The following is an 18,139-nucleotide window of genomic DNA, read 5'->3' as shown; positions in this document are numbered from 1 at the left end:
GATAGCTTTGATCCACGGCCCCAGATAGTGCTGTTAGTGAAAAGATAGAAGTCACCAATAGAAAGAGTAGCACCTGCCTCTAGTCTAGCACCAGGGTGGCAGGGACAAGGGGATTGGAGTCTGAGGTTAACCTAGTCTACACAGCAAGTTCCAGGCCAGCCAGGGTTAAATGGGAGACCTTTTCCTCTTCTATCCCCAGACAGCAGATTCTCAGATGGCCGTACCAGCTGGGGAAAGAAAGTTCTTGGCACAGAGTTGGGCCATGCTAAGTGGCCAGAAAGAGAGTAGTGTATCAGAGAGTTCAGAAGACAGCCAGTGTGACCAGGAAGTGGGGCGTGCGGGAAGCAGGAGCTAGATTCTATAAAGCAACAGTAAGGATTTTTGAATCCTATTGTAAGAGACAACGTAAGCCACTGAAGCTCGCCTCGAACAGGGCCGACAGGATTCCAGTCAGGAAGACCGCATCGGCTATGATCTGAAGATGGGCTTCTGGGTAGAGTGTAGTAATGTGATGGACCCAGGGAGACCTGCTAGGAAAGTACTGTGGATTACTGGACAAGAAATGGCTGTGTCTTGGTCCCAGACAGCAGTTCTCCAGTGGGAACTCTTTGGCTTGAGAGACATTTAGCAATGTCTGGCTGTTGTACCCAAGTGGACGGGTGTACTGGCAGGCATCGGGTTTGAGGCTGGGACTGCTGCCAGAGACATTGTTAGTGCAGAGAGCTATTCTTCATGCAAAGAACCACGTGGACAAGCATGTCAGGAGTGTGCAGAATAAGAAAGCTGGGAGAGGGTGATGATGGCTGCGGATCTGCAGGGGACAACCAGGAAAGAGACCGGGGATTTAAAATTTCACGCATATAATTCTCATGGTTTATGTTCTGAAATAGAAGTTTTTCTGTTCTCACACTACTCCTAAGTTTTTCTAGTCTCATGATATTCCAGTAGGGAAAAAAGTAGAATTAATTGGATGGTGACCCAGCAAGTGAGCAGGTCAGGAGATCAAATTAGTTAAAAATTCAAAATTAACTTAATGATTAAACTCGAGAACTCTGTTTAAAAGCAGGAGTACGGTGTTAGAGGGAAATAGACTGGGTGAGTTGAGTGACTGCTCTTCCCTCGCAGTATAATTTGGGCCACCAAAAAGAAGGCGGCCCCAGGATCGAGCCTAGAGCTGCACAGAAGATGTTAGAATTTTTGCTTTTTTCCCTTTTAAAAATTAAAAAATATTATTATCATCTTATACATATGGGTATTTTGCCTGCATGTATGTCTGTGTACCACATGCATGTCTTGTGCCATTGGAGGCTGGAAGAGGGCAGTGGATCCCCGGGAACTGGAGTTACAGACGGTTGTGAGCCACCGTGTGTGTAGAGAACCGAAGTCATGTCCTCTGCAAGGGCAGCCTCTTAACTGCCAAGCCACCTCTCCCACCCCCAACTATTTTAACATTAGAAAAGTTAAAACTTTATGTATGTGTTTGTGTGAGCACCCGTGCACCCGAGTGCATGCCATGCACACGTACACGTGGAGCATGTCTGTGAACAACTAGTAGGGCCTGGCTCTCTCCTACCACATGGGACCCAGGAACTGAACTCAGGTGATCAGGCTTACCCACTGAGCCATCTTGTTGGCTCACGTTTCTGTTTTCTCTTTGCTGTTTATTATAGTGATAAATGCAGAGGGCAGCATTTGAATGTCCCGAGTAGAATGATTTGAAGAACTCATTTTCTTAGACCACCAGGCAACAATGTTTTTATGATTTTTATTCAGACCAGGATAGTCATTGTAGACAAAGGACTAGATGGCACTGCAGATTGGCTACCGGTGTGTGCACACTCGAATTTATGTGCACACTCGCATTGGTGTGCACACTCGAATTTATGTGCACACTCGCATTGGTGTGCATACTCACATTTATGTGCACACTCGCATTGGTGTGCACACTCACATTTATGTGCACACTCGCATTGGTGTGCACACTCACATTGATGTGCACACTCGCATTGGTGTGCACACTCACATTGATGTGCACACTCGCATTGGTGTGCACACTCACATTGATGTGCACACTCGCATTGGTGTGCACACTCACATTGATGTGCACACATATTTATGTGCACAGTCGCATTTGTGTGCACACTAGCTGGGTGTGATGGTGCATGCTTTAATCCCAGGATTTGGGAGGCAGAGGTAGCTAGATTCCCCTGTGAGTTCGAGGCCAGCCTGGTCTACCCAGCAAGTTCCAAGCTCTTCAGAACTAAGCAGGGAGACTGTGTCTCAGCAAAACAAAAGAGCAGCAGCCACAGTCACTTCGTGGTCAGTACTGCAAAGTCTGAAAGCACTGTGGAACAATGTAACTGTCCCTTCCATAAAATGTAACTAGAATCGCCTTTTAATATGATATCAGACCTATGTGTTTTATTTCAAAACTGTATTTATTTCAGAGTTACATTTATCAGTGAAATTATGTAACATTTCTGATGTGGCGATGAATGTGTCAGAGTCTACAACTATAGATTTTTTAAAAGTTAATTCTTTTGGTATTCTTTTTTTTTTTTTTTTTTTTTTTTTTCCGGAGATGGGGACTGAACCCAGGGCCTTGTGCTTGCTAGGCAAGCACTCTACCACTGAGCTAAATCCCCAACCCTTAAAAGTTAATTCTTTGAGAATTTCGTACAGTGTATTTTGGTCATATTTACCCCATATTCTTCTCCCTGACTCTGCCTAGATCTACCTTCTCCTGGATCCTGACCCTCAACTTTGTGTCCCATTTTAAATAACAGATTGACTCCAGTTTGTGCAGCCAAGTATGTCTGGGCGTAGGACCTTTCACTGGAATGAGGCTGACTAACCAGGGTCACACCCTTAAAGAAAACAGTCTCAGCTTTAGAACCCAGGCCTTGTGCCCTGCTTCTCAGTTAGGTAGAGCGGCTTGTGAACCCCTGTGGACTCCTTGAGAGAATGCTGGACAGCTTGATCTTGCCATGGGCCTTGTGCCGGCATCCATAGCCACTGTGAATCTGTAAGAGCAGCGCTCCTGTCGGGCCCAGAAGACGAGCTTCGCCCAGATGAGCCCAGATCTATGAGGAAGAACTGTACGAAAGATTAGGTAATTCAGTGACAGGACATACCATCGGCGGCTTTTCTCTAGGAAACCCCCCGCTGCCAAGCTAAGCAAGCTCCCAGCCTGTATTTCCTTGGCCCCAACCTTGCAGACACTTTTTTTTTTTTCTGGAAAAACTGAAAACTGTTCAAACCTGGTTGTTCTGCTGTTTGGTCACAGTTCTTACTATAAACTCAGTTAGCTCTGCTAGAGGCTGCAGAGACGGCTCAATGTTTGACAGACTGTACTGCTCTTACAGAGGACCAGTCCTCCTGTCAGCAGCCCACAGATACCTGCTGCTCCAGCTCCAGGGACATCCCATGCCTCTGGGCTCTGAAGGCACCCGCACTCAAATATCTGTACTCACACAGAGACGTGTGTGTGTGTGTGTGTGTGTGTGTGTGTGTGTGTGTGTGTGTGTGTGGTGTGTGTGTGTGTGTGTGTGTAATTGATGATGACGATGATGATGGTGGTGGTGGTGGTGGTGGTGGTGGTGATGATGATGATGATGATAAATCACTTTGGGTCCTTTTCCTAGATGTTCTAGGTTTCTCTGTGTAGTCTACCTATCCTGGAACTCACTCTGTAGACCAGGCTGGCCTCAAACTCAAAGACCCACCTGCCTCTGTCTCCCCAGTGCTAGGACTAAGGTTGGGGGCCAAGGAACTATGGCTGCCGAAGAGATTAAAGCCACCATGTACTTTGCCTCAGGAAAATAGAAAAGGTACCTGAAGCTACATTTCTTCTCAATTTCCCCCTCTCCCTCTCTGTCTCTCATCAGAGTCTCACTCCAGCAGACTCTCCTTCCTTCTGCCATGAGCTCCCACATGCTGGGATTCCCACACACCCTGCCTGACTGCGTAACTACAATTTACAATCGAAAGGAAAACTCAATCTGCTATACTCTTTACAGATTTAGCAAAATATTGTTTGCGCTTTAGTTTTTATTAGTGAAGGAAACCAAATGCTAGGCCATAGATGTCGGGAAAAAGGATTCCAGTTTACCGTATTGACCTGACATTTGTACAGAAATTTACAGCCAGCGCAGATGAGGCTCACTGTATTAAATAGGTAAGGTCTTACCTACGTGGATTACAGAAACTAACAAAATGTTTTCTAAATAATGAAAGACAAAAGCTAAATTGCCATTACTGCTTAAATGGTCTAAATGCGCCCTTTAAAAAAATCTATAATAAAATAATAATATCTCAGAAGGATAAATCAAATCGACCCTATAGAGCCATGGAAATATTTTATTCCTATTTTATAGGAAAATGCATTTGAAGTACCTTTCTTAAATGCATTCCATAGTCTAAACCAGTTTGTGCATGTATAAATAGGCACTATGCATCCCCTTGCGTCTGAAACTTGAAGTTTAAGGTCAGGATCTGCTGTCCCAGGCACCTCTACTGCACGGATGGACACGCTCATATTACATTAAGGCCCTCTTCGCATATATTCTGCTCTGAGAGACTTCCGCCTCTCAGAGTTCCCGCCGTTCTTCCTTCTGGAGAGGCCGGAGGCCCTCATCCTAGTCTCTGCAGTCGAGTGTCCCACAATCCCACTCCACTGGGACTCAGAACCCACAGTATTCAGTTAGCTCCGTTTGGAATCATTGGGAAAAAACGCTCACGGGCAAGAATGGGCGAATTTTAACCGATATTTAGTAAATAACAACTTCTGTTGACATAAATATAACGGAAATCTTTGCCTCTAAGTGTAAGGGTCTAAGATTTGCTGAAGAATGATACCCCGGACTCAAATAGCATGCAAACTCAAGGAGTGTTTTACTCTGCAGAAGTCCAGCAGGCTGGGGTCTACCATCTACAGAGATGGGGGCCCCCAAGTGAGCTCGCCACAGGCCCGATTTAAAGCACATTAGGGGAATTCCTGGGAGGCGTAGGTGACCTCCATCTTACTCTTGAATCTGTCTCTAGGGACATTCCAGAACCATTGCTGGGGGCCTGGGGGACTGGAAACTGTTGCTAGGGAAGTCTGGAAACTGTCGTTGAGCCAGTTCAAAGCCTGTCATGGAGTCAGCCTAGCCTTCTTATAAGAAGGTTAAAACTAAACGTGAAAAACTTTGTAGCTAAGTAACATTCCAGGAGATGGGTCTACTGTATCACAGTTAGCATTAGAATTAGGATTAGCAATTAGTATTAGAATTGCAGAGAAAATCTTCAATTTGATGACTACAGCCCTTCTTCCATTATGAGCTCCATAAAAGCCTGGAGATTTTCAAGTCAACCGATTTCTGCTTAGGATTCTGCTTAGAACACGCGTCCCAGAGCAGAGCGTTTTGAATCTCATGTTTCCTTAAAGGTGCAGGGTTACACACTTAGCCCTTTGAGACATTAACTCTGTAAGACTTAAAAGCTAAGGCTATTTCTCTTTAACTGATGAACGGAAATCTTTCCATCCAGAACAAGTGACCCCCTCCCCCACCACTGCTTTCATTGGTCTCAGCATTCCAGTGCACATGTGTCAGCTGCACAAGGGAGCCCCTATACGTGTGTCAGCTGCACAAGGGAACCCCTATACGTCTGTCAGCTGCACAAGGGAACCCCTATACGTGTGTCAACTGCACAAGGGAGCCCCTATACGTGTGTCAGCTGCACAAGGGAGCCGGAGCCCTGTATCATTTTTTTAAAAAAAGATAAGACAGATGTGGTGGTGCACGCTTTCATCCCAGGACCACTCAGGCAGAGGCAGACAGATCTCCATGAGTTTAGGCCAGCTTGGTTTGCATGGTGAATTCCTGGTCAGTCAGCCAGGGCCGCATAGATAGACCCATTTCAAAACAAAAGCAAAACCAAAAATACCTTAAAATAGCACCTTGGCTTTCTTCTAGTCTGTTGTGCTCACAGATATTTACTAATGCTGGATGTGATTTTAGAATGGATTTTAATATATAATAGAAACGAGTTGACCTGCTAATTAAGGTTGTAGTGTACCATTGTCAGGTAGGGCAGGGCTCCCCCTTCTCTGACCTTGTCTTAGAAGTTACAAAATCCCTACACGCCTCTACCTGCAGAATGATTGCCTAAACTAAGATTGCAGGTTCGACTTCCTTTCTCCTGATAAGAACCCGTTCTGCTGGCACCTGAGATTCCTGAAGCGCTTCCCCACGCTATGGAGGCCTTCAACCAGTGACCGTCACCCATCCTGGATGTTCCTACCCCCAGTCCTGGTGTGAGGTCATCACCTCACACACTCACAGGATTTCCTGCGACCCCTAGTCATCTCTGCTCCCTTTGTCCTTGTGGGCTGATATTGACTGATGATCCCCAGCGGGAAGGGAGGGCCACAGAAATTGTTTTACCTACATGGGGTAGGGGTCATGTAAATATAGTACTCACACGTTCTAAGACATTTGAAGTCAAATTCATCTTTGAAACTATCACCACAACCATGTAGCAGATATTTCTGTTTTTCCCCACACTTTGCTGTGTCCTTTTGTTGTAACTCACTAGCGGCCCTGTCCTCCTTCCCCAGGCAAGAGCAAAGTTGCTTTGTCACTGCAGACCGGCTTGCCCTTACTGTAGTTTTATATCCAGAGAGCTGCCCAGTATACATTGTTTTGGTTCCTTTTGAGATTTGCCTGTCATACACGTAGTTTATCTTTTTCATTGCAGAATAGTATTTTATTGTGCGTACACACATGACTTGTTTTCTGTTCACCCACACTTCACGTTTGGATTGCTTTCAGGTTGGGGGGTTACAAGTAAAGCTTAAGGAGTTGTTTGTTTTGCTTCATTTATGAATAAAGCTGCTAGAATATGGACTGAGTTTTTTTTTCAGTTACTACTGTATTTATTGTGTTCAAATCACCATGTTACAAAAATAGCAAGCTGCCATAATAAAAAATAAGGCTCCTCTATCCAGCACCAGATAGCATCATTTTACTTTCAAGCCTAGAAATTGCACACTTGTATATAAACCAACCGAAGATGAGGATTGATAGTTCATCTTGGTGGATTTTTCCTTTGATGAATATGAAGTGTCCTTCCTTATCTTTTTTGATGACTTTTAATTGAAAATTGATTTTATTTGATATTAGAATGGCTACTCCAGCTTGCTTCTTCTGACCCTTTGCTTGGAAAGTTGTTTTCCAGCCTTTCACTCTGAGGTAGTGTCTGTCTTTGTCTCTGAGGTGTGTTTCCTGTAGGCAGCAGAATGCAGGGTCCTCATTGCGTATCCAGTTTGTTAATCTATGTCTTTTTATTGGGGAGTTGAGGCCATTGATGTTGAGAGATATTAAGGAATAGTGATTATTGCTTCCTGTTATATTCATATTTGGATGTGAGGTTATGTTTGTGTGCTTTTCTTCTCTTTGTTTTGTTGCCAAGACGATTAGTTTCTTGCTTCTTCTAGGGTATAGCTTGCCTCCTTATGTTGGGCTTTACCCTTTATTATCCTTTGTAGTGCTGGATTTGTAGAAAGATATTGTGTAAATTTGGTTTTGTCATGGAATATCTTGGTTTCTCCATCTATGTTAATTGAGAGTTTTGCAGGATACAGTAACCTGGGCTGGCATTTGTGTTCTCTTAGGGTCTGTATGACATCTGTCCAGGATCTTCTGGCCTTCATAGTTTCTGGCGAAAAGTCTGGTGTGATTCTGATAGGTCTGCCTTTATATGTTACTTGACCTTTTTCCCTTACTGCTTTTAATATTCTTTCTTTATTTTGTGCGTTTGGTGTTTTGACAATTATGTGACGGGAGGTGTTTCTTTTCTGGTCCAATCTATTTGGAGTTCTGTAGGCTTCTTGTATGCCTATGGGTATCTCTTTTTTTAGGTTAGGGAAGTTTTCTTCTATGATTTTGTTGAAGATATTTATTGGTCCTTTGAGCTGGGAGTCTTCACTCTCTTCTATACCTATTATCCTTAGGTTTGATCTTCTCATTGAGTCCTGGATTTCCTGTATGTTTTGGACCAGTAGCTTTTTCTGCTTTACATTATCTTTGACAGTTGAGTCAATGATTTCTATGTAATCTTCTGCTCCCGAGATTCTCTCCTCCATCTCTTGTATTCTGTTGGTGAAGCTTGTATCTACAGCTCCTTGTCTTTTCTTTTGATTTTCTATGTCCAGGGTTGTTTCCATGTGTTCTTTCTTGATTGCTTCTATTTCCTTTTTTTTTTTTTTTTGGTTCTTTTTTTCGGAGCTGGGGACCGAACCCAGGGCCTTGCGCTTCCTAGGTAAGCGCTCTACCACTGAGCTAAATCCCCAGCCCCTTCTATTTCCATTTTTAATTCCTTCAACTGTTTGATTGTGTTTTCCTGGAATTCTTTCAGGGATTTTTGTGATTCTTTCAGGGATTTTTGCGATTCCTCTCTGTAGGCTTCTACTTGTTTATTAATGTTTTCCTGTGTTTCCCTAAGGGTGTCTCAGGCAGGGGTCCTGCCACTCCTGGGCCCTCCCCTACGGGAACCCAGAGGCCTTATACAGTTTCCTCTTGGGCCAGGGATGTGGGCAGGGGTGGGCAGTGTTGGTGGTCTCCTCCGCTCTGCAGCCTCAGGAGTGCCCACCTGACCAGGCAGTGAGGTCTCTCTCCCACGGGGTTTGGGAGCAGAGAGCTGCTGCGGGCCAGGATCCTCGGAGTTTTAAGAATTTTTATTTTTACATTTTGTACTTCCTGTCAATCTATCTGCTTTATTTTTTTGCGAGTGGAGGTCTGGGGATTGAACTCAGGGCCTCGTGCACGCTGTGAAAACACTTTAACACCGAGACGGCCCCCAGCCCCCACTCTTTTTACGCACCTTCTCCAGCAGCTTTTGCAGTTGGTGAAAACTGGAGATATTTAATTTGAAACACATTTCCTACATTTTATCCATGTTACTCAACAGAGGTGTAGGTTATAGTAAAGAAAAGATCTCGTGTTGAATTTTGATATCCTCACAGCCTGGTCAGCATCATCTTTCCTTTTGTGATCTTCCTAATCAACATGTTAGGTGACGTGAAACAGAACGTCTCCTTAGTCACCACGGAGCGCAGGCAAACCCTCCCTTTACCATCATGCTGCCCTGGTTAGTATTTCTAAGGAGAGTACATGTTTTCCAAGGACCATTTCATTTTCCTAAAAAGATGGCAGTGGAAATCTATCACAATTATCAATTTTTCTTTAAACAGGGAAATATAGAAAAGATCCTATAATGCTATACTTTGAAAAGTCTGACTTACAGTGTAATTTATTTTGTGATTTATTTTATTTTGTTTTAGCTTAATAGAATGCCTGTCAAAGACAGTTGTTGATGCAATAAGATTTCAAACTCTTAAAACCTTTTTCTAAGACGTCTCCCTTAAAAAACATTTTGAGGTTTCAATATTGTTCTGACTTATATGTATATATGTGTCTCTTCATGTGTGTATAAGCATGTGCATGAAGGTGCCTGTAGGTGCCAGCAGAAGGCATCAGATCCTGAGACCGGAGGTTACAAACCCTCGTGAGCTGCCTGACATTGTCGCTGGGAACAGAACTTGGTCCTCTGTAAAAGCAGCAAGCGTTCTTAAGACCTGAGCCGTCCTTCTAGCTCCCTCTTTCTTTTTTAAAGACTTATTTTATTGTTTATTTACATATATGGGTGTGGGTATGTACTGCAGTTACACACGTGTGACTCCTGAGTACCGCAGTTACATATGTGTGTCATGTTGTTTGCAAAAATCTTCTTCCACTAAAAGAGAAGTATAAAATCCTTAAAGTATGCTGCCATTTTCTTTTTGTTTGCGTTTGGAAATAAGTGTATTTATGCATCTTTATTTTGTATAAGCGCACATTCATGGTGACACATACATATGTTGCAAAGTATCTAAGTGGGAAACTATTGCCTATGATATAATTACCTGATGTCTTAGGTTATTAAGAAGAGCATTTGGACTTTTTGACAATTCATTAACACTGGCCTTTCTTTACCTTTTGATCAAATATGTCACCTTGGCACAAACTCAGGAGTAGTTTTTGCCTAATGATGTATTTTTTAAATGATTAATTTTACATGACTTTTAGTTAATCACTTATAAGACAAGAAAGATGATGAAGCCTTTCCTGACAGAGTCCTCTATGTTCAAGGGCCAAGTGCTTTTAGATGTGTCTTATCATCTTCTCCTCTCTCTCTCTCCCTTCCCTCTCCCTCCCCCTCTCCTTCTCCCTTCCCTCCCCCTCTCCTTCTCCCTTCCCTCCCCCTCTTCCCTTCCCCCTCCCCCTCCCTCTCTTCTCTCCTTCTCCCCTTCTATTTTTGTTTCTGGTCTTTTTGTTTGTTTGTTTTTTGTTTTTGTTTTTTTTTTCGGAGCTGGGGACCGAACCCAGGGCCTTGCACTTGTTAGGCAAGCGCTCTACCACTGAGCTAAATCCCCAACCCCGTTTCTGGTCTTTTGGGACAGGTTTTTCTCTGTGTAAACCACATTAACTTGAACTCAGTGGTCTGCCTGTCTCTCTGTCTTTGCCACTCTGCCTCTCTACACCATCTTCCTACGCTGGGCAGTTGACTTGGGATCCTGAAGGCATGTCTTTATGTTCTCCACGACATCTTCCTCCTGATGGCCATTTTCCCATAGCTGCTAATTTTTTCTTCTTTAAGAATGTAGTGAGTCTTGGTACTGTATGAATAGAAATGATTTTGGTGATTTTTTTTCTTGCCCTCTCTTACTCAGTAGAGAGCTCCATTAGCCAGGCTCAAGATAGAGTATCATTGTGACTGACACTAAGTAAAAAGCTTGCGCATTTGTGTGTTTCAGATCTCTATAAAAACGGACTCCAGAGGGCTAACTTTGTGCCATTTATAGCTGTCCTGAAGGTAAGGAGGTTCATTTGTTCATCCACTGACGGACACAGGGGGGACCTCTGACTGATTTGTAGAAGACTTTGGTCTTACAGCAAACAGAATTCATCCTTCTATTTTAATCAGAGACAAGAGCATATATCTTTTTAAATAGTATGTACAAAGGAAAAATTATAAAATATGGTCCAGATTGTCCCCTAGCTGAAACATTTGATAGTTTACATTCTATAAGTCTTAACTTAAGGTTTGCTTATAAATATTATAGCAGAACGTTTAAACTTATACATTTATTTCTGAAAAAAAAAGTGTTTGGTGTTCCTTGTTTCCTTCAGGCTAATGGCCATTATTAACATGTTTTCCTAGCTATTAAAGTTGCTATTCTAGAACACCATTATTTCAAAAATATTCTAATATATTTAAATGTGATTGCCATCAAGTTATCATGAAATTATGTCAAGTTGAGGCACATAAATAGTTTAAATATTTGTGTGTATCATTGCTGCATAGGGTTTAAAATAGTCTTCATTACAATATCATTAAGGATAAAATGGCCTCCTCTTTCTACTGTTAATTTTAAGTAATTTTTGCATGATTGTTCACTGATTCTATAGCCTACCAATATTTCTTGAAAGCCTACTCTGTGCAAGCTGCCATGCTACTCACAGTAGGCATTGTGAAATGGGCGGTTTTTATCTTCAGGTCTTTATAATCTTGTTGAGAATGTGGAATGTACACAGATACTTACAACAGAAAGCAAAGTATACAGTTCCCAGATGACGCACAATTATGTGCCAAATGTAATTTATCTAATTTTAGGCCCGCAAACGTTCTCGATGCATAGCAACACATTCAAAAAAGAATAAAGTTTTACTTAGCAGAAACTGAGCTCCAAATTTCTGTGCTAAGAAGGGAGAGTTGAAACAGCTTCAGATGCTCCAAACACACAGTCAGGCAAGTTCTTTGACACAACACTGCGTTACTGCTGGTGCCTGAAACTAACTCAGAAGAATCCAAACATCTGTTTCCCTGACCAATTTTAGGTTCCCGGGGAACTTAATTTCTCTGAGATATTTATAGAAGTGAGGAAAGTGCGTTCGGAGGGTCCGTACTGTCAGAAATGTCTCCCTTTCATGCCCGTGCTTCACTCGTGGGGACAGGCGGATTTACAGTGTTTCCGCTATACTGTGAAGTAATATGCTCCACAAAGAGACCACGACACACACAAGAAATGAAGAAGAATCAATGCCCAAAATCGAATCTTCACATGGCACTAATACACGACGAGCTGTAGAAGAAGGCGGCTCACAGAACTTTGCCGCTATAGCTTCTGGGGGACCTTAAGCCTTCTATCTGTCTTTGGCCAGTAATTTACCATAATTCAATATACAGTACCAATGATAGACAACTACATCAGCCCAACCAAATTTCCTTTTCTTTCCTTCTCTGCCCTCCTTCTCTGCTCATGATTTCTCTGAAGAGAGAAGAGCAGAATAATCTATAATTCATCCAGACATGAATAATCCATAATTTCAGATTGACCATGAACCGACACATCCAAGCATCAATGTAAAGGTTGTGCTAGAAAACATCTAAAACGTCCAGTTCATTGCAAAGATTTCTTATGTATAACAGAACATGGTTCAATGACAAGAAGCTAGAGCTGGCTCGGGGGGGGGGGGGCGCTTGTCTGTCTCTGTGCTGTTTAGTGTTCAGTGATGGGCTGGGGGGCGTGCCTGTGGGCCACTGTCTTAATAGCTAATTGGTGTAAGAGGCCTAGCCCACTGTGGGCGGCGCCATTGCTAGGCAGGTGGAGCCTAGGCTGTGTGAAAAAGCCAGGCTGGAAAGCAAGCCAGTAAGCAGCACACATTGGTCTCTGCTTCAGTTCCTGTCTCCAACTTGTGCCTTGAGCACCTTGGCTTTCCTCTATGATGGCGAAATGAACCCCTCCTCTCCCTAAGATGACTCTGAACAGTGTTTTATGAAAGCAACAGGAAGCAAAGTCAGGCAGTTTGTCTATAGGAAGACTCCGTTGTAAGTAAAGATGGCTTCATGTTTAATTGAATGACATCTTGCCTACTTAGATGATAGCATGATTTTCATCTTGGCCCAGCAGAGAGAAATGTACAGCAGAAACCAACGTAAAGCACGTAGCAGTGCTGATGACATGGCTAACGGGATAGAGGTACTGGTGGGAGGAGAGAAGTGTCACTCCGACCTCCACTCACTGGGATATGTGTGTGTGCACGTGCACACACACACACAACACACACACATACACACATACACCACACATACACACACATACACACACACAACACACACACACATACACACATACACACACATACATACACACATACACACATACACCACACATACACACACATACACACATACACACACACATACACACACATACACATACACACATACACACATACACACACGTAAACATGCTCTCTCTAAATAAAGATATAAAAATAACAGTATCAGTTCAGTAAAGAGAAAATTATAATTTATCAACAGAAAAGATATTATTAATACATTTTCTTTATGTCTCTCCCTAGTCAACAGAATTTATAATTTACCACAGAAGCACTTATCTAAGTTCTTAATAAATGATAACAGTTTTCATTAGATAATAGGAATGTTGGGGAATTGTGTGATTAAAATCTATAGGTTTAATCAATAAATATGGTATAAATGTATATAAATAAAATATAGACTATATATTGGAATAGTATGTATATATATTGGAATTGTTTACATGTATGTTAGATTAGTATAACTATATTGGAACAGTACACATATATTAGATTAATATTCTGCCATAAAAAAGGGTTGAAATTCTGACATGTAGTTATAACATGAATGAATCTTGGAAACACTATGTGAAATCAAACAACCCAGGACCAAAAAGGATACATTTTTCTTGAAAGGACAAATATTGTGTGATTTGTTTATGTGAGTTACCTGGAGAGACAGGCTAAAGAGAACAAAAATAGACTGGAGGGCACCAGGTGTTGGGCAGAAGGAAGAATGGATAGTTCTTTACTTTTATATCTGTGAGTATCTTGCTTACATGTGTGTCTATGTTTCATCAACATCTTGGAACTATAGATGGTTGCAAGTTGCCATTTGGGTGCTGGGAACTGTAATCCGGTTCTCTTTAAGAACAAGAACTCTTAACCACTGAGCTATCCCAGACCCCAGAGGAATGGATTCTGTGTTTACTGAGAACAGAGTATCTGTTTGGAATGCTGAAAGGTTCCGAAGTGGATCCTGATGGCGAGGAACCCAGTGGACGTGCTTAAGGCCACAGTTAAGGTGATGCATCTGTGTTATGCATGCATTTTTATTTTTATTTTTTTCTGGATAGGATTTCACTATGTAGCCCTGGCTGTCCTGGAACTCACTCTATAGACCAGCCTGGCCTTGAACTCAGAGATCGGAGTGCTGGGATTAAGATGTGCACCACCCTGCCTGGTTTTATGTTGTATATAAAGTCTATAAAAGTCTAACTAAAAGAAGATTCAAAGTCTCACGATAGATTACAGAAATGTCCTCGGGTTTCAGTGAAAAAACACTGCCAGGGAGACCTCCAACTCGTGGGAAAAGGCCTCCTGACAGTGGCCACAGTCAGATGATAGAGATGTTAGAACTATCCGATGAAACTTTAAAGTAGTCCCGTAACAGCGCTTCCACAGGCTGTCGTCTGTGCCTGGTGCCGTGGTGTCAGCCATTATCCTAGAGTGCTGTATTGGCAAGTGTTGTTGGGTCATTTCTAATCAGTATGATGTGAAGGACATGGCCTCCGAGTGTGTAAGGCGAATGACAGGACCGTCAGAGGAGCAGATTCACTTAGGAGAGGATGCTTCCCACAGGCCTTTCCATAGCTGTGGGGAACACAACAAGGATCGGAACAACCCTGTGAGCCAGTCTCACCAATAAATCCGAAAGACGGAAGTCAGGTAGAGCAGTCTCTGGGCACCGTGCAGTCATCCGTGAGCGCCGTCATGGCAGTATGATAAGTCAGAGTTTCTTGTTTGCAAATGAAGACATACTCTTGTAGGTAGCACTCAAGTTAAAGAAGTCACCCAGGGACTGAGCGCCTGTATGTATCAAACACTGGTCATGCAAGCATGGGGGATCAGAGTTGGAGCCTTAGATCCAGTAAGGGCAGGAGGCAGAGACAGGTTCTCAGAGCGAGCTGGCCCGGTAAAAAGACACGCAGACACACACACACACAGGTACACACACACACACAGGTACACACACACACACACAGGTACACACACACACAGAGGTACACACACACATACACACACATATGCACACACACACAGGTACACACACACACAGGTACACATACACACAGAGGTACACACACACATACACACACATATGCACACACACACACAGGTACACACAAGGTACACACACATACACACACATACGCACACACACACACAGTTACATACACACACAGACACACACAGGTACACACACACAGGTGCACACACACACAGGTACACACACACAGGTACACACACATACACACACACATACGCACACACACACAGGTACACACAGACACACACAGGTACACACAGGTACACATACATACACATACACACACAGGTACATACACACAAACATACACACACATATGCACACACACAGGTACACACACACATACACACACAGGTACACACACGTACACACACATACGCACACACATACACACACAGGTACACACACACAGGTACACACACAGGTACACACACATACACACACACGCACACACACACAGGTACACACACACACGCACACACACAGGTACACACACACATACACACATGTACACACACACAGGTACACACACACACGCACACACACAGGTACACACACACATACACACACGTACACACACAGGTACACACACAGGTACACACACGCACATAAACACACAGGTACACACACGCACATACACACACACGCACACACACACAGGTACACACACACATACACACACACACTCGAGTGTGCACACAAAAGAAGTCACACAATAAAATAGAAAAAATAGTATTTTCAAGGTCTATCCATGTGGTGGAGTATCCGAGTATTTTGTTTCCTGCCCCCTCTCTCCCTACTTTTTAGTGACAAAGTTCACTGTGTAGCCAGGCTGGCCCTGAACTTACCCCTCTTGCCTCAGTCTCCAGAGTGCTGGGATTATAGGTTTGTACCACTCTGCCTGGCCCATTCTTTTGAATGATGTGATAATTATCTCTCATATACATACCACATTTTGTTTACCCAGTCCTTTAATTTAACATTTTTCCTTGTGAACAAAGCCACCATGGACATTTTTGGTGCAAATACATGTCGTCCTAGGTAGGGTTTCTATTGCTGTATATGTATAACACCATGGCCAAAGAAACACGGTCAGAAAAGGGCCCTTGCCTTTCACGTTCTGATCCTAGTCTATCGCTGAAGGAAGTCGGGGCAGGAACTGGAGCAGAGGCCGTGAGGCGTACTGGCTCTCTCCTCTTTCCTGGTCCAGCCTGGTTTCTTATGGCACGGGGCTGTTTACTGAGCAGTGGCATTGTCCACTGTGTGCTGGGCCTTACATTTTAAACATTTAAGAAAACGCCTCACAGGCTCTCCCACAAACCGATCTGATATAGGCATTTTCTCAACTGAGGTTTCTCTTCCCAGATAACCAGTTTGTGTCAAATTGGCAAAGGTCCAGTGAGGACACCCATGTCCTTTAGAGTTTATGTCTAGAAGTGGAACTGTGAAAATGAGGCACGTTGGTCATGTTCGTTCTTACCGTGACAAGAGGGATTTAGAAGGGGTGCAGGGCTTCTTTTCCCTCGTAGTTTATAAAGGCATACAGTTCAGCATGACTTCGAAGGCATGGCAGCAGCGGTGGGTGTGAGGCGGTGACCATGATGTAGTCACAGCCAGAGAGCGGAGAACGCTGGACTCAGTAGCGTTCTCTTTGTTCAGTCTGGGACCCAGCCCATGGGATGGGGCTGTCCACATTCAGGGTGAGTCTTCCTTGCTCAGTTAAAACTTTCTGGCAACATCCTCATAGACACACTTGTGATGTGTTTCCATGGTGATTAGTCAAGTTGGCGATGATAATTAACCATCAGATGTGGTAGGTAATTGCATATTTGACTTATTTGGGATATGGAGAAAGGCCCTGCTAGTTTATGTTCCCACCACTGATGTTGTAGCATCTCTACATCCCGGCCAATGCTTGTTTCTTCTCTTGGAAAACAAGCAAACAAACAAAAACCGGTAAGCATCCCACTGAGGCCGAGGGAGGACCACATTGTGGCCGAACGTCTTTTCTTCCTTTGGGGGAGTATGGTAGACTCTCTTGGTGACACATGATATCGTAGGGCCTTCAGCCCTTCCTCTTCTCTGGGGAATCCAGCATGGAAATTGTATCAAGGCAGGGAGCTAATCAGTGTACTGAGGGACTGAGCTGCATGGAAATGTCTAAGTAACTGAGGCCTTTTCTTTCTGCCGGTGCTCACTGGGTCTCAAGATCCAGAAGAGTTGACCCCTTGGAGTCATAGGGACCATAGAGCTGGCTGTAGTGTTCATGTAGCCAAAGCCGTTGTCATGCCAGGACATGAACCTGACAGAGTAGGAGCCATGCAGCATCAGAGGCCGGTGAGTGGGGTCACTCTTACAGTGAACCAGAAGACCACACCCTCAGTGCCTCGCAGGGCACCCTTCAGGGAGCCTCGGCGTCTCTTCCATCACTTTCTTGATATCATTACACCCGAGCGAGCCCTCATCCACGTGCAGGTACCATCCAGGATGTGTTATGGGTGGACATAGAGAAAGCTATGCCAGTGGGCTTCCTGCTCAGTCCAGAGCTGAGCTTGCCTGCTGCTGTGGCAGCATCAGCAGGTTCAGGGATGATTTTCTGGCCAACCCCATGGCAATTGTGCCATATAGGAAGGAACCTATAGTCTTGTGGGTGGCAGTGATGGTACGGACCATGGTCACGAGTTTCATGGATGTCTTTGGTCAGAGGGCTAAGCAGTTGATGATGTTAGAGGCGCTGCTGGCAATCTTGAGGGAGTTGAACACACACACACACGCATATATATATATATATATATATATATATATATATATATATATATATATATACACGTGAGGTATTGGGCTGTCTTCCATGCCGATGCTTTCAGAGTCTTTTAATATTTTAATAATGCTTTATAAGTCATTT

General features: G+C 43.5%; 1 protein-coding gene across 8 annotated transcripts in view; it reads left to right on the top strand.

The window, feature by feature from the left end:
• The window catches only part of Afg1l (AFG1 like ATPase), a 169,532-nt gene that overhangs the window by 73,303 nt on the left and 78,090 nt on the right, over positions 1 to 18,139 (top strand). For all 8 annotated transcript variants that reach the window (XR_015645026.1, XR_015645027.1, XR_015645025.1 and 5 more), the window contains 1 exon segment: positions 10,838 to 10,896. Coding sequence is in view for 5 of the 8 variants with exons in the window: in NM_001037656.1 (NP_001032745.1) it covers positions 10,838 to 10,896 (59 nt within the window). In the remaining 3 variants the exon portion in view is untranslated.

Source organism: Rattus norvegicus, chromosome 20, assembly GCF_021556685.1.
Source record: "Rattus norvegicus strain SHRSP/BbbUtx chromosome 20, alternate assembly SHRSP_T2T, whole genome shotgun sequence".
Classification (NCBI taxonomy): Eukaryota; Metazoa; Chordata; class Mammalia; order Rodentia; family Muridae; genus Rattus; species Rattus norvegicus.
This window is presented reverse-complemented; position numbering and strand designations above follow the sequence as displayed.